Source organism: Lissotriton vulgaris, chromosome 10 (assembly GCF_964263255.1).
Source record: "Lissotriton vulgaris chromosome 10, aLisVul1.2, whole genome shotgun sequence".
Taxonomy (NCBI): Eukaryota; Metazoa; Chordata; class Amphibia; order Caudata; family Salamandridae; genus Lissotriton; species Lissotriton vulgaris.
The window spans coordinates 999,409,633-999,434,537 of NC_141698.1; the positions used below are offsets into that span (position 1 = coordinate 999,409,633).

The 24,905-nt window shown below is 51.0% G+C and overlaps 1 protein-coding gene across 3 annotated transcripts in view; it reads right to left on the bottom strand.

The window, feature by feature from the left end:
- The window catches only part of PHKA1 (phosphorylase kinase regulatory subunit alpha 1), a 1,293,387-nt gene that overhangs the window by 70,054 nt on the left and 1,198,428 nt on the right, over nucleotides 1–24,905 (bottom strand). For all 3 annotated transcript variants that reach the window (XM_086942009.1, XM_086942008.1, XM_086942010.1), the window contains one exon: nucleotides 10,347–10,400. In XM_086942009.1, the coding sequence (XP_086798135.1) occupies nucleotides 10,347–10,400 (54 nt within the window). The remainder of the gene's footprint in view (nucleotides 1–10,346; nucleotides 10,401–24,905) is intronic.

Consider the following 24,905-nt stretch of genomic DNA (forward strand, 5'->3'; position numbering starts at 1 on the left):
GGGCTATGCATGGAGCACCTTGTGTGCCCCAGGCAGTGTCTCATTTCATTTAACCCACCCTGCCCCAATACACTATAGCCTGTCAGGGGAGGTGCTAGCACCTTGTGTGCCCCAGGCAGTGTCTCATTTCATTCAACCCACCCTGCCCCAATACACTATAGCCTGTCTGGAGAAGTGCTAGCACCTCCCAAGGCAGGACATCTATTGTCCAGGCCTCCCTCGCTGGAAGGGCTCCCAGCTGCAGGAGGTCAGACTTGTGTCTGTGGCAGCAGCATCCATTTTGTGATGCTGAGGCTCTGTTTAACTTTAACCGGGTAAAGCTACAATTACATGTCTTCTCCCTCTAGAAGGGTGGAATGCTACCCCCGCCGCCAAAGCATATGACTCCTTACACGACATGTTTTGATAAAGCCAAACCAAAGTTAGCATTAACCGCAAGGATTATAATGCGCTTAAGAGTATATGGTATGGCTATATCATAGAACAGCTATAAGGACATGGTTCCAAAAGCTGCAGACATGCTCAGCTCATGCTAGAGCACAATCTCACATAAAACCAAGCACTCTGCCTTCAGGATTGTCAAGGCCCGCCATAGGAGTGACTTATAGGTATATATGTGTCTATATGTAATGGTAGGTATAGGCATACTATACCTAAGCAAGGGGTGATTACATGACCTTGCCCCAGCTGAGTGATCAGCCAGTTGTGTCAATGTGGATCGCCAGCCAGGGGTGGCATAATACATGCTGCAGCCACTGGTAGGCCTTGGATGCACCTATGCCGTGGGTACCTATGGTACACTATGCAGGGTCTCACAAAGGTGACCCAATACCCAATTAGGTATGTACCTAAAGTACATGGTATGAATTTAGAGAGAGAACAGCTGGGCTGTGGGTCTGATTAGCAGGCCCACAGCCACACTAAAGTCGAGAAACCAGTATATCAGAGCAAAAGTGGGGGTGACCATAGGAAGCAGACCCTACTCTCCTACACTTATCACAGGTTCTTATACGGGTCATTATAGGATCCATAGCTTCAGCCTGTGACTTGCTAGTGTACAGTTGAAGCTGTGTTTTAAATAAGTTATCTGTCGAGTGAGTTCATCAATGTCGCACAACCCAAAACTTGAATCTAAAAAAGGGGGAAAAACAATATCATCGTCACTTTATGAAAACCTCCTAAACCTTTAACCAGTAACTTGGGTTCAGGCAGGCATATGTATGTGGCGTCCACCAATTCAATCGTGTGTATTTGGTGTTCCTGTAAGCCACCGTCTTAAATCTCAGGGAGCGCAACAAAAATAAAGACTTAGAGCACTCTACGGTTAACCTCTCTGTAATAGACTGCCAAATTGCATGGACAACAGAGTGTACAATCGGCTAGTACTTCTCAAAAATGTGTGTTATTATAGGATTATCAAAAAAGTGAGCGACCCGGAAAACCCTTGAGGGCTTGGGTAATGAAAGTGAAAGGGTGAAAGTGCCTTCAAGGGACTTTATTTTATCTGTATTCGTTGATTCAAATTATTTTAAGAAGGACCAATCGATCATCCTTGGAATGAGCTAATCCAATATATTATATAATATTGGATTAGCTCATTCCAAGGATGATCGATTGGTCCTTCTTAAAATAATTTGAATCAACGAATACAGATAAAATAAAGTCCCTTGAAGGCACTTTCACCCTTTCACTGTTATTATAGGAAACACCCCACAACTCTGTGCTATTTTAAAAAGAGAACAACGATAGACGTTCAATCCTAAATGATGCATTACCTTTGTGTGTGAAGTCAACATCTTAATCAATCGATGCATTTACTTACGTTATGGCGTTCATTGCCGTTGCTATCTTAGAACTCATTCTTCACAGCAAATATTAACCCCTTCCATGCTGGTGACGAACCCCAGCCGTCACGCTCTGCGGCGCTCGTGTGCTGACGACGGCTGGGGTTCGTCATGGCCCCGCCCTGTTCTTTTGTTTACCGCACAGGGGCGGAAACGGCCCAGCATGGAAGGGGTTAATACGATTAAAAAGCCAAATGCCCCACAAACTATCTACTATCAAAATCTGTAAGTCAACTCGTCACATAAGGCATGGAAAATAATCTTCACTCGAACAGAGTATTCTAAAAGGTCTCATTTAACTGATGAATGTGCCTCTCCAACACTGACTGTAATAGAGGAGATACTATACATTTTGTCCATATTTTAATTTCCTTATCAAAATGAATCTAACTCCTTATTTCTACAAACAGTGACTCTCCACAAAAAAACAGCAGAGGTCATAATTTAAAGACAGTTTAGGCGTCTAATTCCCCCCAAAAATATTAAAGACTACAGACAATATTGGGGAAGTAATGAAAAATATCAAGGAAATAATGCATCAGTTAGAGCATCATTTCTTACAACAATTTAACATTGTTATGCAAAATATCTCTAAACAAAGGTTACCAAGAAATAACATAGCTATAATTCAAATGACATCATAAACACCACTCATGTACAGGTACTTGTTTACTCATATAAATAAAAAAAATTCCAAATATTTCACAGAACCTAAGATGAGCCCTCAGTCCTCACCTAAGAAGTCTTGCAGATCTTCATAATACATATTTAATCACAGCTTCTGAGCTCATAATCTCATTGTCCACATTGCCTCTGTGCGACACAACACGATTACCTCCCCTAGGGTTGACCTCCACTACTTCAATGCCATATAAATGAAATGGTAAGTGTGGTATTTTAGACTGTCAACATGAACATGTGCCGCAATGGGGTATCTTCTATCCCCTGTCTTTACAGCTCTCATATGTGTTGAGCTTCTTTCTCGTAATGTCCTAATGCACAAGTTACTTACCTTCGGTAACAATATATCTGTAAGAAACAGTAGTTAGTATTAGATTCCTTACCTTAGAATATCCCCAAGCGTCAGACTGGATCCGGAAAATTTCGCGTAGCGGTACCCCTGCACGTCGGTAGGCGTCGTCTTCGGCTCTGAGTCAGTCGTCGGCGTCGGGATGATGTCGCCAGAGTACTTAGACGCGGCCCTCGCGCGCTGACGTCAGTTCTTATACACAGCTGTTCCGCGCCAGAAACATAGAGCCATGTTAAAAACCAACACTGGTGCCATGAAACTACGGCCCTGAAAGGGGATGACCGTAACCCTAGATATCGGTTCGCAGAACGGGGAGGATGGGTGGGGCGGTAAGGAATCTAATACTAACTACTGTTTCTTACAAATATATCGTTACCGAAGGTAAGGAGCTTGTGCATTCGGAAAGAAACAGGTTAGTATTAGATTCCTTACCTTAGAATAGATACCCCGGCAATACCAACCCCGGTGGTGGGTCTGCGAACCAATGATCACACCAGAAAGTCCTGGAGAACGGAACGGCCGAAAAAACCATCTCTCCGGACTTGGCTGTACAGGCAGTAGTGTCTTGCGAACATGTGCAGCGAGGCCCACGTAGCTACCTGACAGATGTCCTGCAAGGGGACTCCCCGACCCAGGGCAGTAGTAGCCGCCGTGGCCCGAGTGGAACAAGCCTTGATGCACAAGACGACCCATCGGGAGATGGTCCGCTTGTGCACCACCCGTCCCTTCTTAGCGCCCACGTAACCAACAAAAAGCTGGTCATCCACCCGGAACTGGCGTGTGCGATCCAGATAGTATGAGAGCGCACGTTTTGGGTCCAGACGTGGAGCCTCTCTTCCTCTTTCGAGGGGTGTGAAGGCAGAAAGAAGGTGGGCAAGGTGATGGACTGCCCGATGTGGAAGGCTATGACTATCTTGGGCAGGAAAGAGGGTCGCGTCCGCAACACAACTTTGTCCGGAAGGACAGAAAGGAAAGGAGGTTTAGAAGAAAGGGCCTGGAGCTCACTCACTCTCCTGGCAGAGGTGATGGCAACCAGAAATGCAGTCTTAAGGGTAAGAAGACGAAGAGGACAGTTATGAAGTAGCTCGAAGGGAGCGCACATCAGATAAGTCAGGACAAGGTTCAAGTCCCACTGAGGCATCACGAAAGGAACAGGAGGGAACATATGTGTGATGCCCTTCGAGAACCTATTTACAACTGGGGACTTGAACAAAGAGGGCTGATCAGGTAGCCTTGAGAAGGCGGAAATGGCAGAGAGGTAGCCCTTGATAGTGCCCAGAGCAGAGCTCTGCTGGGAAAGAGAAAAAAGTAAGAGGAGAACCTCAGAAAGAGGGGCAGAGAGTGGATCCACAGCCTTTGCTGTGCACCATGCCACAAATTTGTTTCACCTGCAGGCGTATACAGATTTTGTGGAGGGACGCCTAGCTGCCAGAATAACATCACAGACTTCAGGAGGCAAGTCAAATGGCCTCAATTGTCACTGCTCAATCTCTACGCATGGAGGTGAAGGCTGGACAGGTTCAGGTGTCGGACCGTCCCCTGCTGCTGCGACAGAAGGTCCTCCTGAAGAGGCAGACGAAACAGGGGATCGACTGACATGCTGAGTAGCTCGGGATACCAGTATCTTCGTGCCACGTCCGGAGCCACAAGGATGACTTGGGCCCGGTCGCGCTTGATTTTCTTCAGCACTCTGGGCAGAAGTGTTATAGGCGGAAAGGCGTACAACAGACTGCAACTCCACTCGCGACGAAAAGCGTCTCTGAGCGAGTGCCGCCTTGGAAACTCCAACGCGCAGTACTGATGAAATTGCGCGTTCTCTTCTGTGGCGAATAGATCTAACCAAGGCTCTCCCCTCTGCTGAAAGAGGCCTTGCGCCAAGTCCGAGTTCAGACGCCATTCGTGATCCATCATGCACTGGCAGCTGATTTCGTCCGTTCCGGAATTCAGGGAACCTGCGAGGTGTTGAACCACCAGGGTGACACCTGGTGTTCCAGCCATTGCCAGAGGCGCAGAGCCTCCTGACAGAGGGTCCACAACCCCACCTCGCCCTGTTTGTTGGAGTACCACATGGCGGTGGTGTTGTCCGTGAACACCTGCACTACACTCCCCCGGACAGAGGGGAGGAATGCCTTCAGTGCAAGTCGGATCGCCCGCAGCTCCAGAAGGTTGATATGGAGCCTGGACTCCGCCGGAGACCAGAGGCCTCTGATCTATGCCTCCCCCATGTGCCCCCCCCCAGGCCTGGAGGGACGCATCCGTCACAACTACGTGCTCCGGTTGGGGTAGGGAGAGGGATCTGCCGCTGACCCAATCGCGGTCCGTGCTCCACAACTGTAACTGTATTGCAGTGCCCTCCGATATCAGGACAGGTTGCCCTGATGCTGGGCCCACTGAAACTTCAGGCCCCACTGCAGAGCCCGCATCCGCCACCGGGCGTGATGCACCTGAAGGATGCCCAGAAGCTGCAGCGTCAACTTGACCGAGACTCGGGATAAAGGCTGAAAGATCGGAATCAGAGACTGAATATCCCGAACCCGCTGTTCGGGAGGATAAACCCGAAACTGAGCCGAGTCCAGAACCGCTCCGATGAAGAGGAGCTTCTGAGAGGGACACAGGTGTGACTTCGGCACATTGATGGAGAACCCCAGCAGGTGCAGGAGGTCGGCCGTAGTCTGGAGGTGGCCCACGTCTTTCTGGAGGAGCCCGCCTTCAACAACCAGTTGTCAAGACAGGGGAAGACTGAAACCCCTAATCTGCGCAGATGAGCTGCGACCACCGCCACTTTCATGAACACCCGAGGGGCGCTGGTAAGGCCAAAGGGGAGCACGGTAAACTGAATGTGCTTGCGGCCTACCGTGAATCGCCGGTGGGCCGGAAATAAGCGTCTTGCAAGTACAACGCTACCATCCAGTCTCCAGGGTCTAGGGCAGCTCAGACCTGAGCCAATGTCAGCATCTTGAACATTTCCTTCCGGAGGAAGCCGTTGAAGTTCCGGAGTTCCAAGATAGGGCGTATGCCCCCTTTGCCCTTCTTGGGAACCAGAAAGAATGGGAGTAACAACTATACCCTACTTCTGGCCCAGAAACGCGCTCGATAGCCCCTTTGGACAAGAGGCCCGTAACTTCCTCTAGCAGAAGTTGCAAGTGATCCCCCGACACGCGGCGGTACTGCGGTGGCATGGCTGGAGGGGTCGCCTCGAAGGGGAGGGAGTGGCCCTTCGCACGATTTGCAGCACCCACCTGTCCGATGTGATGGTACGCCAGTGGAGGAGGTGATGGCGAACCCAGCCCCCCATCGGCGTCCAATGGGCATGAAAGCTCGGACTAGGAAGGCCTTGAGGCGGATCCTGTGGGCGTGGATGTGAACTGGCCTCGCCGTTGTCCCCAGGCACTGCCACAGCGGTTACAACGTCCGCCACCGCGCTGAGCTTGGTTCTGCAGCCCGTGGCTGGCAGGACGTGAGGGGGTGCCCCTTCCTTGGCCACGAAAGGAGCGAAAGGCAGTAGATTGCTGGCGCTGGCCCGACAAGCCCAAGGACTTGGCGGTAGTCCTGGAGTCCTTGAAACGCTCAAGCGCACTTTCTGCCTTGTCGCCAAAAAGGCCATGGCCATCAAACGGCATGTCCATGAGCGTGGCCTGGACATCGATTGAAAAGTTAGCGGACCTCAGCCAGGCGTGGCGACAAACCAGCACCGTCGTTGAAATCGCTCTACCTAGCGAGTCCGTGGTGTCCAGTCCACATCGAATGGAGTAACGCGCTGCATCTCGCCCTTCCGCAAGGGCTTTAACGAGCTTCACCCGGACCTCCTCCGGCGACTGTGGCAGCACGTCCGCAACCGTATCCCACAGAGAGTGGGTGTAACGGCCCAAAAGGCAGGCGGTGTTGACAGACCGCAGCCCCAAACTAAGTGAGGAGAACAGCTTCTTACCGAACTGGTCATACCTTTTGGATTCCCGATCTGGAGGGGCAGTCGTGAATGCGGTCTCGGAAGTAGAGGCCTGGATCACCAGACTCTCAAGGATGGAGTGGGTGGACAGGAAGCTAAGGTCGCCCGGGGCCGGGCGGTGGCGTCGGGCCACGTTCCGATCTACAGGAAGGCCTGTAGGGGCTTGGACCAGGTGCCCAACAGAACGTCAGTGAGGGCCTCGTTGAACGGCAGTAGAGGCTCCGAGGAGCTTGCCTGCGGTTTGAGCACCTCGGTGAGGAGATTAGTCATCACAGCTGCGACAGGGAGCAAAGGAGCCAAGGCCTTGGCCGTCCTTGTCAACACCACGCTGTAAGCAGCCCCCTCCTCCGAAGCCACGGCAGGAGGGGAGGCAAATCCAGTGTCGGGGCGAAGTGTCCAGACCACTGGCCTCCGCTAGCTCAGCTGCCTAGTCCGGATTCGACTGGCACTCCCGTGCCAGAGGGTGCTCAGACCCCACCCAGTCCTCCATATCTTGAACTCAGGTTCAAAGAATGGGGCCGGATCATAGATGAACTCATCTCTTGGTGCCGAACTCAGTGTTGGCCGACGCCGGATTCGGATCGGGGGTAGCATCGGGAACGATGTCGTCCGGAGACGGCGTCGGGGGCGACACCCTGGGGGTCGGCACCAGCGGAGGGGTCGTTTGGTCGACCGCTGGCGACCTGGATCCTTCGGGGTCCTGCGGCGTCGGGACCGGAGTTGACGATGGCACCGGGGCAGAAGAACTTGACGTGCCGGGGCCGGAGCCGCCGGCCCACTAAGACTTCCAGTTGGACCCGAAGGCACCTCCGCAGGGTCCGACAGAGGGAACCAATTCCTCATGGCCACGAGGAAGGCGCTGATCTCCTCCGGCGCCGCGTGCACCCCAGGGACTGCGGGGTATGGAGGGGACGCGGCGCCTGTGGCTCCGGCGGAGCCGTGTAGGCGGTGTCGCCTGAACCTCCAGCCGCGTCGCGCGAGCGTCGGGGGGAGTCAGAAGAGTGATGACGTCTCTTCGACTTCGAGTTACCTGAGGACTTTGAGCCCAACGAGCGGTGTCGACTCGCCGAGCTGTGATGACTGTGGCCCCGCGACCGGTCCCTCGACCTCCTCCTGGACCAGGGCCGTGAGTGGCGCGGGCCGACTGCCGGAGCTCGAGGCACTTACGGGACCGCTCCCGCCAAGCCTTCGAAGTCAAGGCCCGGGAGTCGGGGCAAGACTTGTCAACGTTGTCGGCCCCAAGGTAATACAGGCACCGACGATGGGGGTCGGTAACCGACATCAAGCGGTTACAGTCGTCGCAGGGTTTGAACCCGGGCATCCCCATCGGCACCGATAGTCGGAATCGACTCTACAAGATCAAAATAGATCGAAAAAGTCAGTAAAAAAGTGAGCAAGGAGTACTGCTCCTTCCGGATCTGCCCTTGCTGGCACGGAAAAAAGAAGAACTGACGTCAGCGCGCGAGGGCGGCGTCTAAGTACTCCGACGACGTCATCTCGGCAAACACGACGCGGAACGTGGAGTCACAGACGACGCCTACCGACGTGCAGGGGTACTGCTACGCAAAACTTTCCGGATCCAGCCTGACGCCTGGGGATATTCTAAGATAAGGAATCTAACACTAACCTGTTTCTTTCAGATATGCAGTCTTGCTTACTTTCACAGTCAAGCGAGACCAATAAGTATGGGCAATGCTTGTTTATAGTAGCCCTTCCACTGCTGTCAAGATCAATGTTTTGGCTTCCACTTTCCTGCTTCAGTTTTTCTCGTGACCACTGGGTGGCACTGAAATGCAGCCAGATTCTGGTTCTGTCCTCTTAGATGCCACGTTTGGGTCTAAACAAATTACCTTCCTGTGGCGGTTTTTTTATTGGTGTGAGATTGTAGTGGTAATTTTCCCTTAATGACGTTCCTGGAAGACAAAAATAAGGTGGCATGATAACTCCCTGGGTAAAAAGTAAAGCTCACTGTGCCTATTTTAAAGAGCTGGTAACAATAAGACTTGCAGACAGCTGCTGTGTCAGACCGGACCTAAAAATGGCGATGGTCGAGAACTGAAACACAAAAAATAAAAAAAATACAGAATGCTTTGTTGAATAAACAAGGACGTATGAGGGTTTTTTTTATTGCTGGGGGTTTTTTTAGTTCAGCGCAGGAACAATTAAACAAAAAGTGCACGGAATCAATTAACTTGTGACAGTTTTTCAAAACAGGAGTGCAAAAAAAATAAAAACGCCGCAAATGAAAAGAAGGCGAGGCCACAAGATTTCATAGCAGGTTTATTTGTGTTGCTTTAGTTTGTCGTCAACAGGAAACCTCCACCCACTGCTCATGCATAACACAGAATATGGGAGAGGCCATCCCACATTCCACCAGCTGGGTGGAGGTACAAGGCCAGCAGGGATTAAAAGGTAAGCGCCGCCAGGAGGGCAGGAATGGGACGAAAGTTCGGTCACAAAGTGTGCACTGGAGCCGGAGAGTACAGGACTCCCCAAATAGGAGGGGACTCGGATACAGTACCCGTAGGAACATCATCAACACACAGCACTGAGCACCCTGCAGAAACCTTACAGCACTGCCACGAGGGCTAGGGGTTTCAACTCCCACCCCCCCACCCCCACCCCTATTCTGCTGAATACTTGCCTTCTTCCCGAAGCTAAAACAAGCTGGGTTGGTTCATATGTGCCTGCCCACAAATGCTTAGTCATAGGAAGGAGCAGAGCGCGTGCATATGTTTTGTCCTGCATGCGGAGAGAGGGAGCAGAGCACGATCATAAGTTTTGTCCTGCGTAGAGAGAGAGGGAGGAGAGTGCGTGCACATGTTTTGGCAGAGCGTGTGCATATGTTTTGTACGACGTACGAAGAGAGGGAGGAGAGCGTGTGCATATGTTTTAGCAGAACGTGTGTATATGTTTTGTCTTGCGTGCGGAGAGAAGAAGCAGAGCACGTTCATATGTTTTGGCCTGCGTGCGGAGAGAGGGAGCAGAGCGCATGCATATGTTGTGTCCTCCATGCGGAGAGAGGGAGCAACCGAGCAGAGACATACACGTGCACATCTTGTTTAACCCGTACGAGCACATCTGCTGTGTCTTCAGCTAAGCTGTAAGACAGATGTAAGCGTGCACATGTCCTGTCTTGAAAGCGTGCACATATCCTGTTCCCCTCCGCCCACCAAACCGACAGTACACTCTCTGGATCCAGTGTAACTCTTGGGGGTATTCACAAAGTGAGCAATTTACAGTTAGAAAAATGCAACAAAAAGACAGGTTTTACATCTTAAGTCAAAAACAGAAGAAAGGAAACGGCAATTAGGGAGAAATCAGAGCCTGGCGAAAAAGCAAAGTTTTGCTGTAACACTTAAATGCCACAACAGAACATGTCAGTTACAGCACAATGCGTGCCAAAGATTTAAGTCTTACGTGTTGGTGAAGTGGGAGGTTGGAGGAGCCGTCATGGTCACCACCAAGTGCATTAGTAAAATCTGAAAACATTTACTTGGAAAATTAAAGGGAGTGACAGTCTTACCTCTCGAGTTGTGGATGAGGGGAGCACAAAGCCTTCGACTGAAAGTCCATGGCACTGCAGGGAGGACAAAAAAGACACAGAAATAGATATATTTATCAACCTTTTAGACTGACAGGCCCCCAAAATCATTAATCAAGTTCTCACCAATTACTTAACAATTACTCCCTCCTTGTACCATACTATGCACACTATACTATTCACATTAAAGTGTGAGCGTTCATTTGATTAAGGCTGTAGTAGGTATAAGTCCATGTGTGGGCAGTTCATAAGGCCCTTTCAGCGACTCGCTATGGCTGGGAGAAAGGATTAAATGTTTAGTAGGGGAACAGTAGGGAATTACTTATTGTGCGGTAATTTCTCCATAAGATGACAAGTGCTTGAAAATCCTGGACTGGAACCAAAAATGTTGGTGCAAGTATTGTAGATATAAGCGTGGTAAAGTCAAGCATGCTCATTGCAGGTAATAAACAGAGGGGTTGCAGTATAGACTTAGGATGAAACAGGTTGTGAAAACAAATACAGCATAAATGGCAACAGGGCTTTATTGCTGCAGTGCAGGGCACTGAGAGCTCGATCACGTTCTGGGACCCAGGACATGACACAGGAGAGAAACCTGCCTGCCAGGAGGTTAGAAGGAAAGACAGGAAGCAAGAAAACCAGTGATGATAAATAAATGAAGACGCTTTCCCAGGCTGTGTTAGGAGACGAGAGGGGCCTGAAAGCACCGGTGATATTAAATAAATAAAGGAGCTTGGTCATGGTGTATTGGGAGGCGGGAGGGATCTGACAGCACCAGCGGTGTAAATAAAGTCGCTTCACCATGCTGAGGTTGGAGGGGTACTCTAAGTTAAAAAGGAACCCAACGGCTGGAACACATGGTCTTAAATATCCTGCCTTGTTTCGATAGGTGCTCATAATGCAGACATATTAAAAAAAATCTTCACCCTGTCAAGACGTTTCCGTCCTCTCCTTCTGGAAAAAGCAGCAAGGACAATTGCGTGTGTTAAAAAGCATTGACTCATCAGGTTTTATTTCTAAAAGGAAGGAATCCTGAAGATTAAGCTGTTCTGTGGCATTTCAATGTGTATGCTTTACAAGACTGCTGTGGACATCGATTTGCAACATAATGAACAATCGCGGGCGCCTCGTGCTGAAAGGAGGCAGCAGGGGGAGGGGAGAGAGAGGAGGGGGCCTGCGCTTCCCCTGCGGGAGCGAGAAAACATATGTTGCCAGCAGGAGCTAGCAAACATATGTTGCCAAAGCTCCCTCCCACAAGGGAATCGCCAAACGTGCACGCGTTGCCATTGAAGGCAATGGAACGCGTGCACGTTTTTGGCTGAAAAGCTATGCCGATGACTAAATGTCTTTTGCCTAAACAGCGCATGCGCGCTGCATAGGCGAGACCTAAAAACAGACACCATGTGCAAATTATAAAAGAAATGTAAGTAAATGCACGCGGTTATCGGGACAAGAGAACCACTCATCAGGTGAGTAATCCTCGCCTCAACTGGTGAGGAGTTCCTTTCTTACCTTGAACTGATTTATGTTGTACAGGGACACAAAATATGCACGTGAAATTTTCAATTCGAGAACAAATACAATCGATGAAATGTGTAATTGCAAGGCAACACCAAAAATGTAGGTGTTATTTTTAGAAAACGTGCTCCTGTTCGAAATAAAGCGGTATGGAGTTAAGCTATTAAACTCACAAGAACCATGCTAGAGTTCCGAGCTCCGAGTCTTCGCCCTCCCATAAATACTAATTACTTATCGGAGTAAGCGGGAGATAACAGCCCTCAGTTCTCCAAGATCGGTCGCCTCTCACACTCTCACACTCTCACACTCCCCCGGCTTGTGTTATTGCCATCATTATGGAATGGGTAGATTTTCGAGAAATTCAAAAGTCTTATAATTGAAAAAGGTTACTGCTACACAGAACGAAGACTGAGAAGTCAAAACGATCAATACCAGTTCTACTGATACATTAACTGATTAAAACATTTTAATTCATTCCTATTCCACTAGCAAAAATGGTCTGGGGTATATATATTCATCAAATCTTTGCCTAACTGTAAATCCAAAGGGCTCTAAAGCAAAGACTACTCTGGTTTTTTCATAAAGATCCACAAGGGTGCCACGAACCTCTCACATCAGAAATGTGCATTTGCAAACATAATTCACGTAATGTAGGATACAATCGTAAACTTACTAGAGAGGTGCGGATGGGGCCTATATTCCAATCAAATCAAAGTAATAAAAAAAAACAACATAACAATATACAAATGTATGGTACTTAAGTGCCTGGCTGGCACTAACCATAAAATCTGCCACCTCCTAAGAGAGATCATTACTAGGAATCTCAACTTTTAGAAGTTGTGTATGAAGTTAGGGGTTGCTCTTGGCAGATAAAGAATGTCACCCTTATCCTAACAGAGACAATGGATGACATTGGTAACCCCCAGAGTCTGTGCCAACCACGGATAAGCCAATTCAGAGAAACGAGAATTAAAGATGGCCAACTTTTTCTGCATTTGCTCTGAACTATTCACATTATTCAAAGTGATTAGAAGGCATAGAACACATCTTGTAATGCTCGCTTATTTGAAAATAATTTGAATGAAACATACTAAACTGAGTCGTAGTTAGACACAAAGAAATCCATAATTGGTTCGTCCAGTTCAATAACATTCGGTGAACTTTAGTTTCACTTATGCAAACGTGACAGGAAAAATATCTCGTCACATTTGCAGAGGCCGCCGCACCCGCCCGAAGGGTGGGGGAGGCTCGAAGGCCGGCGCCATAACCCTCGTGGTGCCACCAGCGGGGAAAAACTGGTTCTGGGCGCTTCGATGCGCACAAGAACCAGCGGAAACGGGGTGCGCACCAGCCACCCGACCGGAAGTGACCTGTTGAGCTGGCGCCCCCAAAGGGCGCCCAATGGTCAGCCTGGCTTTGTTTGAACCCCCCAATCAGGGGGACTCACCTGAGGCCTGCATGGAGGGCTCAGGAGGATTTAAGCGACGCCGCCCTCCCAGCAGAAGCACATCGCATTCGAGGAGCTGGGAGAACGGCGCGACAGCAACAACGACTGAAGGAAGAGAGGCGACGCGGCGAAGGACGAAGCGGAAGACGGCGAGGCTCCGGTGGAAGATCCAGGTCATCATCGCCGAGGACGCCTTACGGAGCGCGGCGCGCCGTGCCAGCTCCCCCGAAACAACAACAGGTAAAAACCGCGGCAAGCTCAGGGCCCGGGATAAGCACACGCAGTTAGCTGTGCCCCCAGCAGACGGCCTGACGCAGACGCGAGAAACCAAGAAGCCACACACAAGTGCGCAGAGACTCACGACATGTCGGAAGGCCAGCCGGACGAGATGGCAGAGGTACTGATGAAGATCCGCGAGTTATCGGCCATCCACGGCGACGACTGGCTTCACCCTCACCTGGGCAAAGGGAAAGAGAACAGACCGGCGGAACAGGCGGACGAAGAACCAGGGCCTTCCGCACCCAAGAAGCTGAAAAACACGCCGATGAAGAGAACATCGAAGAGGAACCCTCCGAGGAAAGTGCGGCAGAAACCTCTTCCGCCGAGACCAGAGGGCAGCGAACAAGGCGAGACGACCGGCAAAAAGAAAAAGGGTGAGCATATTAGCAACATCGTAAAGGAATGTCTAAAATCGCTGGCGCCGGGGCTACTTAATGGCACAGGGCAAGGGGTACCAGGGCCTAGGGAGCAGCGCGCGGAGGAAGCGGCAGGTCTCACGTGGCATATGGTCGACCCGGGGTGGGCCCGTCAGACAAGAGTGCAAGAACAGGTAAGCTTGTCCGCTCAGGGGGAACAAATTTCCCCACTACCCGGTTGGGGTTACGGCCCCGTTTCAGGAAGCCCACCTCCGAGTGGGGTAGTCAACGATCATTACATCAGGCCATCCCCTGGTCCGGCGTCCCTGACTACGAAAGCCACCGGCTTGGCATGTCTCATCCCCCTAGCGGTAAAAGAGAGGATATGGCGCAAGGAATTCATAGACATATTTTCGCTGCTTGAAATACAGCTAGAGGGACTTGATCTAACCACGTGCGATAGGAAGGAGGAGGACAGGAGAGAAAGGCGTGGGGCCAGAAAAGAGCGCAGTTTCGACAATTGGTTAGACGCTTTCAGAATTATGGCATGCATTATAGTGGAGAGGTTCCCCCATTGCGCGGCCGACTTGTGGCTGTACGAGGCCAATATCCACCTAGCACAGAGGCAGTTCCCGGGGGATGCCTGGTTAGAATACGATAAAGGGTTTAGATTAAAAATGCAGAGGCACCCGAAATGGAGTGAAATGAGGAGGATGTCTCGGGGTTCATCCACAAGATGCTCACAGCCAAAGATGTTAGGGCCTGGGCGGGAAAAGGCGACCAGCTCATACCAAAAAGGGAAGAGTGGTTCTTATCAAAGGCGGTCGAACGGTAGATCGTACTCCCCAACCGCAACTAAGGCGATCTGTTGGAGATACGAGGCGGGGGACTGCTCATGGGGCTCGTCTTGTAAGTTTCAACACGCATGCGCTAGCTGCGGGGGCAAGCACGCCACCGTTGCATGCAAAGGTTCCAAACACGAAGCGAAAAGGGAGAAGAGAGAAAAGAGCAAGAAGCGTTAGCCCCAACGCAGGGGAAAGGAGGGGACTGGTGGACATTTGTAGGCGCCAGCTGGCCAGATCACCCATTATTACACAACAGCTGCGCAGATTAACAAACAAATACCCGAACAAAGCAGAGGCCAGGTCACTGGTAGAGGGCTTCGAGCAAGGCTTTGTTATTCCATTCCAGGGCCCGCTTCCCTCGGCGGGGGCGAGCAACCTGAAGTCGGCAAGTCAACACCCCGAAGTGGTTAGCGCCAAGATAGAGAAGGAATTGAAACTGGGTAGAGTTGAGGGCCCTCTCCCAAAGGAATTGCAAGGAGGCATAGTCATCTCCCCGCTAGGCGTGGTCCCCAAGAAAGAACAAGGTCAATTCAGGCTGATACACCACCTTTCGTTTCCGGAAGGTTCCTCCGTGAACGACGGTATCGACCCCGAAGCTTGCTCAGTGGGCTATGCGTCAGTCGACGACGCAATCGAGCTGGTGAAGGCGACAGGCAGAGGAGCCCTCATGGCGAAAGCCGATATTGAATCTGCGTTCCGACTATTGCCGGTCCACCCTTCCAGTTTCCACTTACTGGGTTTCCAATGGGGCGAGGACGTGTTTATTGACAAAGCCATGCCCATGGGATGCGCGATATCATGCACATATTTTGAGCAGTTTGCCACCTTCTTAGAATGGGCGCTGCATGACCGGCACCAGGAAGGTGGAAAACTGCACTACTTAGACGATTTCCTGTTCACAGGCCCGGCAGGTTCCTCAGTGTGCGCAAGCACATTGGCAGCCTTCGAGGATCTAGCCAGGTCCCTAAGGGTCCCCCTCGCAAAAGAAAAAACTACAAGCCCGACCACAAGTCTCACGTTCCTGGGCATAGAATTGGACTCTATAGCGGGAACGGCCAGGCTGCCCCCAGACAAAGTAAAGGAATTTCGCGAGGAGGTATTGAAGCTACGGGGTCGGAACAAGGCCACCCTGAGGGAGATCCAACGAGTGATAGGTAGACTCAACTTCGCGGCTCGGGTAATCCCGCCCGCCAGGGTATTTTCAAGGCGCCTAACAGGGCTAACGGCCGGCGTCACCCACAAGCACCACCACATCAGGCGGAGCGCAGGCGTGAAACAGGACCTGCAGGTGTGGGACGAGTTCCTACAAGATTTCAACGGGGTGCTGATCTGGAGAGCAGGGTGGGTAACGGCCGAACAGATAGCCCTTTACACAGACGCGGCCGGAAGCCTTGGCTTCGGCACGGTCCTGGGAAACAGTTGGTGCGCCAGCCAGTGGCCGGACGAGTGGCATGCGCAGGGGCTCACCAGGAACATCACGTTTCTCGAGCTGTTCCCGATCATTGTGGCACTGACCATTTGGAGCGAGAAAATAAAAAACCTGAAACTCACGCTTTGGTCAGATAACATGGGAGTGGTGCAGGCCATTAACAGAGGCGCAACGAGATGCCCGGACATGCTGAGGCTAATGCGACGGTTAATTAAATTACAGCTGGAAGGGAACCTGGAGCTGAAAGCACGCCACGTGCCAGGGGCAGAGAACTCAGCAGCAGACGCACTCTCACGGTCCCAAATGAAGCGTTTCAGAGAACTGGTGCCCGGGGCGGACAAGGAGATGACCCCCTTTCCATCGTCCCTTTGGGACCTGGGGGAGTAGACTTATCATGGCTAATAGGGCAATCACTTACCGCAGAAGCTAACAGAAGATACAGGACATATGCGGGCACAGTAATGAGAGTTGGGGGCCTAAAATCGCTGGAAGACAGGGCGAAGACTCGCACAGCAGTCGAGAAATTTGTGCAATGGGCATTCGAGTCGAGAAAAACGAGATCGTGGGCCCAGGCGCATTTGTCCGCCATTGCCCATTTTGCCAGGCTTTACACAGGCGAGGACCCCACTACCTCGGCCTATCTAAAGACGGCCTTGAAAGGCTGGAGGAGGGTGGAAGGTAGAAAGAAGGACAACAGGCGGCCCATCGATTTTGCCAAACTGGGGCGGCTCCTTGGAGCCCTCACAGGCTTAATATCGGATAAATACGAGCTGCTGCTATTTAGGGCGGCTTTCACGACGGCGTTCTTCGGAGCATTCCGTATCAGCGAATTGGTAGCCCCCAGCAAGTCGGGCCCAGCGCAGCAATGCCTGCAGGCAAGAGACATTAAACCAATGGAGAGGGCAGTGGAGTTAACGCTGAGACAGTCCAAAACGGACAGGGCAAGGAGGGGGACGACGATACGTCTCCATTGCATCCCAGAGTCGGGGCTCTGTGCGGTATGCTGGTTGTTCAGGTACATGGGGGCTCGACCAGCTGGTGAAGGCCCTCTCTTCATACATAAGGACGGGAGGAACCTGAGTAAGTTCCAGTTTACAGCCATAATGCGCCAAGGCCTTGGTAAAGCCGGGTATTGCGCGGCTTCGTTTGCCTCTCACTCGTTCAGGATCGGCACAGCGACCTCGGCAGCGCAGCATGGCATGCCAGAGGACAGGATCCAGGCAGTGGGCAAATGGTGCTCCAGGGCGTACAAGTCGTACATACGCCCTCACCTCGTAAAAAAAAAAAAAAAAAAAAAAAATAATAATTTTTAAAAAAAGGGAAGAGAAAAGACAAAAAAAAAAAAAAAAGACAAAAGAGAGAGAAAGCCCCAAAGGGGGGGGGGGGGGGGGTTGGGGAGGAGAGGGAGTCGCCTTGGGATGCCGCACGGCAGGGTGACAGCACACCCCCCTCCCTCTCTTAAATGCACACGGTGCGCAGAAAAGCCACCTAACAGAATGCTTTCTCTCAACAGGGGGACGCCCGCAGCTGGTCTGGGTGGTGGGGCACTCATTCGTGTCCCGGATGTAGTCTTGGTGGCGGCAGGGGGGCCGCAGCATAAACAGGCCCAAAGCGACGTGCATCCGGTGGATAGGGCAGCCAGGTATGAGATGGGAGCAGCTACCGCCGACGCTGGACGGCCTCATGGCAGATTCGGCCTGGTTGCCCGACGTCCTGATCATCCACCTCGGGGGCAATGACCTGACCCGGCTAGGGCGGAAAGCAGTCGGGCAAGCCATCCAAAGGGATCTCACCAAGACAGCAGCATGGCTGGGACCCACGACGGTAGTCTGGTCCGAAATGATCAGCAGGAAACATTGGAGAGGTGCCGATTCCAACAAGGCCGTCGACAACGCAAGAAGGAAGCTAAATGTGGCGATGCACAAGTTTTGCCTCGCCAATGGCCTGGAATCAGTTCGGCACGGCCTCATCCACCCGGGCCGCCCAGAACTCTATGGGCAAGACGGGGTACACCTATCCGAAAAGGGGATGAAGGTGTTTTGGGATAACTTGTGGGGTGCAATGTCACTCGCAGGTTGCAACTAAAAAAAAAAAAAAAAGAAAATATGGAGAAAGGTGGGAGCCACGAACCAGGTGCAGGGGGGGGAGCCACAGTGAGACGTGGGCCTCCCTGCGGCGTGGCGGAAATCCTACACTGGTTGGCTAAGAAAACACACCGGCGGGCGGTGTGTAAGAGGATGGCCACTCACTTTTGAATGCCGCACGGCAGGGTGACGTGGCGGCATAAAGGAGGGGAGTAACAGGAGGAGACGGCACTCGCGGCCCAGACCCGGCCGGACGGCAGGGCGCAATTTGGTAGCGAGCTGGGGACCTAACTCCCGACTGGAAAGCTCCCCTCCTCAACACGCAGAAGGTGTGGGCAACCAACCACTGGAGCACCAATAGACTGGCAACAAACTGGTTTGTGTACAAGCCCCATTTTCGAACTAAGGAGGGCACAAAGAGACTGACACCTGCTATTAGAAGAGGGTGTCATAATATGCAATATGCCAATTATGATTGATGAGTAATGTTCGCAAAATGGAAGATTGCTTGAAACCAGTTTGTGTTATTAATATGTCTTTGGTTATTAATAAACTGCGGCCAACAACGACCACTACTGATACCAGGCTTTGTTGGCTGACATTATTTCCCACCTTTGGCAGCAGCAGAATGCGGGGGCCGGTAAGTATGGAGGCTGGGGGTCTCCGCAGAATAGGCACATGCGAGGGTTATTGCAGAGGCCGCCGCACCCGCCCGAAGGGTGGGGGAGGCTCGAAGGCCGGCGCCATAACCCTCGTGGTGCCACCAGCGGGGAAAAACTGGTTCTGGGCGCTTCGATGCGCACAAGAACCAGCGGAAACGGGGTGCGCACCAGCCACCCGACCGGAAGTGACCTGTTGACCTGGCGCCCCCAAAGGGCGCCCAATGGTCAGCCTGGCTTTGTTTGAACCCCCCAATCAGGGGGACTCACCTGAGGCCTGCATGGAGGGCTCAGGAGGATTTAAGCGACGCCGCCCTCCCAGCAGAAGCACATCGCATTCGAGGAGCTGGGAGAACGGCGCGACAGCAACAACGACTGAAGCCCACCCACCCACACCTAAGGAACAGCAACAGTCGCAGTGCTGGATAAGGGAAAGGGCGTTAGCGGAAATCCTACACTGGTTGGCTAAGAAAACACACCGGCGGGCGGTGTGTAAGAGGATGGCCACTCACTTTTGAATGCCGCACGGCAGGGTGACGTGGCGGCATAAAGGAGGGGAGTAACAGGAGGAGACGGCACTCGCGGCCCAGACCCGGCCGGACGGCAGGGCGCAATTTGGTAGCGAGCTGGGGACCTAACTCCCGACTGGAAAGCTCCCCTCTGCAACACGCAGAAGCCGTGGGCAACCAACCACTGGAGCACCAATAGACTGGCAACAAACTGGTTTGTGTACAAGCCCCATTTTCGAACTAAGGAGGGCACAAAGAGACTGACACCTGCTATTAGAAGAGGGTGTCATAATGTGTAATATGCCAATTATGATTGATGAGTAATGTTCGCAAAATGGAAGATTGCTTGAAACCAGTTTGTGTTATTAATATGTCTTTGGTTATTAATAAACTGCGGCCAACAACGACCACTACTGATACCAGGCTTTGTTGGCTGACATTATTTCCCACCTTTGGCAGCAGCAGAATGCGGGGGCCGGTAAGTATGGAGGCTGGGGGTCTCCGCAGAATAGGCACATGCGAGGGTTATGTCCAGAACCATAGTGCTTCTGATTCCTCAAACAACTTTGTCCCTTCAACAGCGCCAGAATATTTCACAGATTGTGCGACTGTTTTAATGTCAATGAGCATCAATATATTTGCTGTGGGGAAAACACGTAAGCTAGTCTAAATGACTGGAGTGCCAAAACTGTTGAGCTGGCTGCAGGTGATTGACTGCAGACAACTCTGAGCAGTCCAGCATGCCACAGAAATATGTCACCTCTTGGGCTTGACAACCCAGTAAAGAAAACCTAAGTAACTGACGAAGATTACTGTCTCAAACCATCAGCTCAGATCCTGAGCGTTAGGTGGCAGTTGCTATTGTGGCAGAAGTCTAACTTTGCATTCGAAAGCCACTAAACACAACCAAGGAACTGCTTATAATGTGCTGAAAAAGATAAATCCTTTCTCAATACGGGAGCATCATAAGTATTTTGGGGGCCCCTGGGCGAAACACATTTTTGGGTGGTGGTGGTGGTGTAAGAAACATAGGTTAGTTATAGATTCCTTACCTTAAAATTACCCCCAGGTGTCAGACTGGATCTTGAAAGTTTTTCGTCAGCGGTACCTCTGCGCGTCAGAAGGGGGCGTCGGGCGGCTCTGTCTCCGTCGTTAGCGACATGGTTGCCGGGATGACATCACGGTACCTACACAGACGCCGCCCTTGCGCGCTGTCAGTTCGGCACACGACCTTCCGCGCCAGAAACGCAGAGCCATGCCATACACTGACCACTGGTGCAAAAAACTAGGGCCCTGAAAGGATGTCCTTAAGCCTAGAAATCAGTTCGCAGAACGGGAAGGATGGGTGGGGCAGTAACGAATCTATAACTTACCTATGTTTCTTACAGATATATCGTTACCGGAGGTAAGTAACTGGATTATCTGAAAGAAACAGTTAGTTATAGATGCCTTACCTTAGAATAGATACCCCAGCAATACCAATCCCGGAGGTGGATCTGCGAACCAAGTTCACACCAGAAAGTCCTGGAGAACAGAACAGCCAAAGTAGCCGTCTCTCCGGACTTAGCTGTCCAGGCAGTAGTGTTTTGTTAACATGTGCAGCGATGCCCACGTAGCTGCCTGACAGATGTCATTCAGAGGGACTCCTCGTCCCAAAGCAGTAGTTGCTGCCGTCGCCCTGTTGGAATGGGCGCGTAGCCCCACTGGAGGCTCCTTTTTTGCTCTGGCTTTAATACACAAAACAATCCATCAAGAGATGGTCCACTTGTGTACGGCCCAACCTTTCATGTAGCCAAAAAAGAGCTGGTCATCCACCCGGAACTGTGTGGTGCGATCCAGATAGAAGGAAAGCACATGTTTTGGGTCCAGACGGTGGAGCCTCTCTTCCTCTTTAGAAGGATGTAGAGGCGGAAAGAAGGAGGGCAATGTGATGGTTTGCCTGATGTAAAAGGAGGTGACCAACTTGAGAAGAAACAATGGACGAGTTCTTAGGACAACCTTGTCTGGATGTCCAGCCCGAAAAGGAGGCTTGGATGAAAGAGCCTGGCCCTCGCTCATTCTTCTGGCAGATGTGATGGATACCAGGAATGCAGTCTTAAGAGTTAAGAGTCGTAGAGGACAGTTGTGAAGCGGCTCAAAGGGAACGCATATCAAATAGGTCAAGACAAAATTCAAGTCCCACTGAGGTATTACAAAGGGAATGGGAGGAAAGAGATGAGTAATGCCTTTTAAGAAACGATTCACAACCGGGGATTTGAAGAGAGAAGGCTGATCGGAAAGCCTTAGAAAGGCAGAAATGGCCATAAGATGGCCCTCGATAGTGCCCAGAGCAGAGCCCTGCTGGGCCAAAGAAAGGAGGAACGAGAGAACCTCAGAAAGAGGAGCAGAAAGGGGATCCAAGGCCTTTGCTGCACACCGTGCCACATATTTTTCCATCATCAGGTGCATACCGTCTTAGTGGAGGGACGCCTGGCTGCCAAGATTACATCATAGACTTCGGGAAGCAAGTCAAATGACGTCAACTGCCGCCGCTCAATCTCCACGCAAGGAGGTAGAGGCTGGACAGTTTCGTGTGGAGGACCATCCCCTGCTGTTGCGCCAGAAGATCCTCCCGAAGAGGCAGTCTGATTGGAGGATCGATGGCAATGTTGAGCAGCTCAGGATACCAGACTCTTCGTGCCCAATCCAGAGCCACGAGAATGACTTGGGCCTGGTCGCACTTCATTTTCTTCAGCACTCTGGGCAGAAGTGGTATAGGCGGAAAGACGTTTAGAAGACCGCATCTCCACTCGCAGAGAAACGCATTGCCTAGCGAGTACTGCCTTGGAAATTCCAACGCACAGAATTGCTTACATTGCGCGGTCTCTTCGGTGACAAATAGATCTAACCAAGGCTCTCCCCACTGCTGAAAGAGACCTTGCACCACCTCCGAATAAAGACGCCACCTGTGGTCCATCATGCACCTGTGGCTGAGTTTGTCCGCCCTGGCGTTCAGAGAACCTGCCAGGTGTTGAACGACCAGGGATATGCCCTGATGTTCCAGACATGTCGAGAGGCGGATGGCCTCCTGACATAGGGTCCATGACCCCACCCCACCTGGTTTGTTGCAGTACCACATGGCTGTGGTGTTGTCCGTGAACACCTGCACTACTCTTTTCCAAGCAGAGGGAAGGAAAGCTTTGAGTGCAAGACAGATCCCCGAAGCTCCAGAAGGTTGATGCGGTGCTCGGACTCAGACGGAAACCAGAGGCCTCTGATCTCCGCCTCCCCCCATGTGACCGACCCATCCCAGAAGGTATGCTTCTGTCACCTCTGTGTGTTCTGGTTGGGGAAGGGAGAGGGACCTGCCGTTGACCCAATCCTGGTTCATGAGCCACCACTGCAATTGTCGTGCAGTGCCCTCTGAGATCTGAACGCAATCGGACACATTCCCCTGATGCTGCCCCCACTGAAACTTCAGGTCCCACTGCAGAGCCCGCATATGCCACCTGGCATGATCGACCAGCAGGATGCAGGAGGCCATGAGGCCCACCAGCCGCAGGGTCATCCTGACCAAAACCTGGGATAGAGGCTGAAATATCGGAATCATAACCCGAATATCCCGGACTCGCTGCTCGGGAGTGTGAGAAGTTGGCCTGATATATGATGCTCACTAATTCTAGTGATCACCTTGTATCAGTCCAAACAACCCTTTTGGTGATTGGTTGTAAGTCTACCTTATAGACCAGCTATCCTAATGGTAGCATGGACAAAGCAGCCTTAGGCTAAACTCTGTTGGCATGTGAAGCCAGCTGTTTTACCACATATAACCCTTTGAATCCCAAATGAAAGGACACCACACAGGTTGTTATGAAAATAAACAATATATTTATTAACTAACATACACCTCTGAACTCTTTAGGAGGTCAGAGGGCTAAGCACATGACAATCTCTTAGGAAAAATACGTTTAAGATATGAATGTCAGCAGCCCTACATGCCAAGAACAGATGCATACTGGTAAGTAGCATATTCCGTTCGAGGCATGTGGGCTGCTGAATTCATATCTGTGCATAGAATGTATAGCAGTATCTCACTTAGCGGTGGCTACTTGTGTCAGTCGCAGCAGTATGGAAAAGAGTTTTGAGAACAGCCTGTCCTACAGCAGCTTGCTGTTTAGAATGTACATCTAAACAATAGTGTTTTGTGAATGTGTGTGTAGTTGTCCATGTGGCTGCTTTACAAATTTCGTGTAAAGGAATATTACCCAGGAAAGCCATGGATGCCCCTAGCTTGCGTGTGGAATGTGCCCTAGGGGGAACTGTTAAGGTGCGTTTGGCTTTTAAATAGCATATTTGGATGCATTTAACGATCCATCTGGCTATACTTGATTTTGAGATAGGGTTGCCTTTGTGTTGCGGTGAGAAAGCAACAAACAACTGTTTTGTCTTTCGAAATGCCTTAGTTCTGTCTATATAGTACAGCAGAGCTCTTTTGACATCTAGAGTGTGCAAGGCCCTTTCAGCTACCGTCTGTGGATTTTGAAAGAACACTGGCAGTTCGATGGTCGGATTCATTTGGAAATGGGATACCACCTTTGGCATGAATTTAGGGTTTGTTCTAAGAACTACCCTATTTGCATGCATTTGGATGAATGGCTCTTGAATAGTTAGGGCTTGAAGCTCGCTAACTCTTCTAAGCGAAGTAATGGCAATAAGGAAAGCCACCTTCCACGTAAGAAATTGTATTTCGCATGTGTGTAATGGTTCGAAAGGTGGTCCCATAACTCTGGTTAAAACAGATTCCAGACTGGTGAAGGTGGGTGTCTTGGAGGAATTCTGCGTTTTAGTCCTTCCATAAACGCCTTAATCGCTGGCACCCTAAACAGTGAAAGGTGTTGCCTGTTTTGAAGATATGCTGCTAAGGCAGCTAAATGTATTCTGATGGAGGAACAGGCTAAATTGCTCCGTTGTAGGTGCAAGAGATAGCAAATGATGTTTTGAGTTGAAGCATCAAGTGGGTTTATATCATTGTTATTGCAGTAATTGACGAACCGTTTCCACTTAGCTGCATAACACGCCCTGGTAGTGGGTTTTCTCGCCTCCTTGATATTGTTCATACAGTCTTGAGGCAAGTTTAGGTATCCAAACTCTAGGATTTCAGGAGCCAGATCTCCAGGTTCAGCTATTGTGGATCTGGATGTTGGATTTCTCCATGGCTCTGAGTTAGGAGATTGGGTGTGAGTCTCAGTCTATGATGAGGCACCACTGACAGTTCTAGGAACGTCGTGTACCATGGTTGCCTCGCCCATTTGGGAACAACTAGGATTAGCGTCAGTGAGTGTTGACGTAGTTTGCGTGCCACTAGCGGTATTAATCGAGCTGGGGGAAAAGCGTACGCAAATTTGCCTGACCAGTTCATCCATATCGCATTGCCTT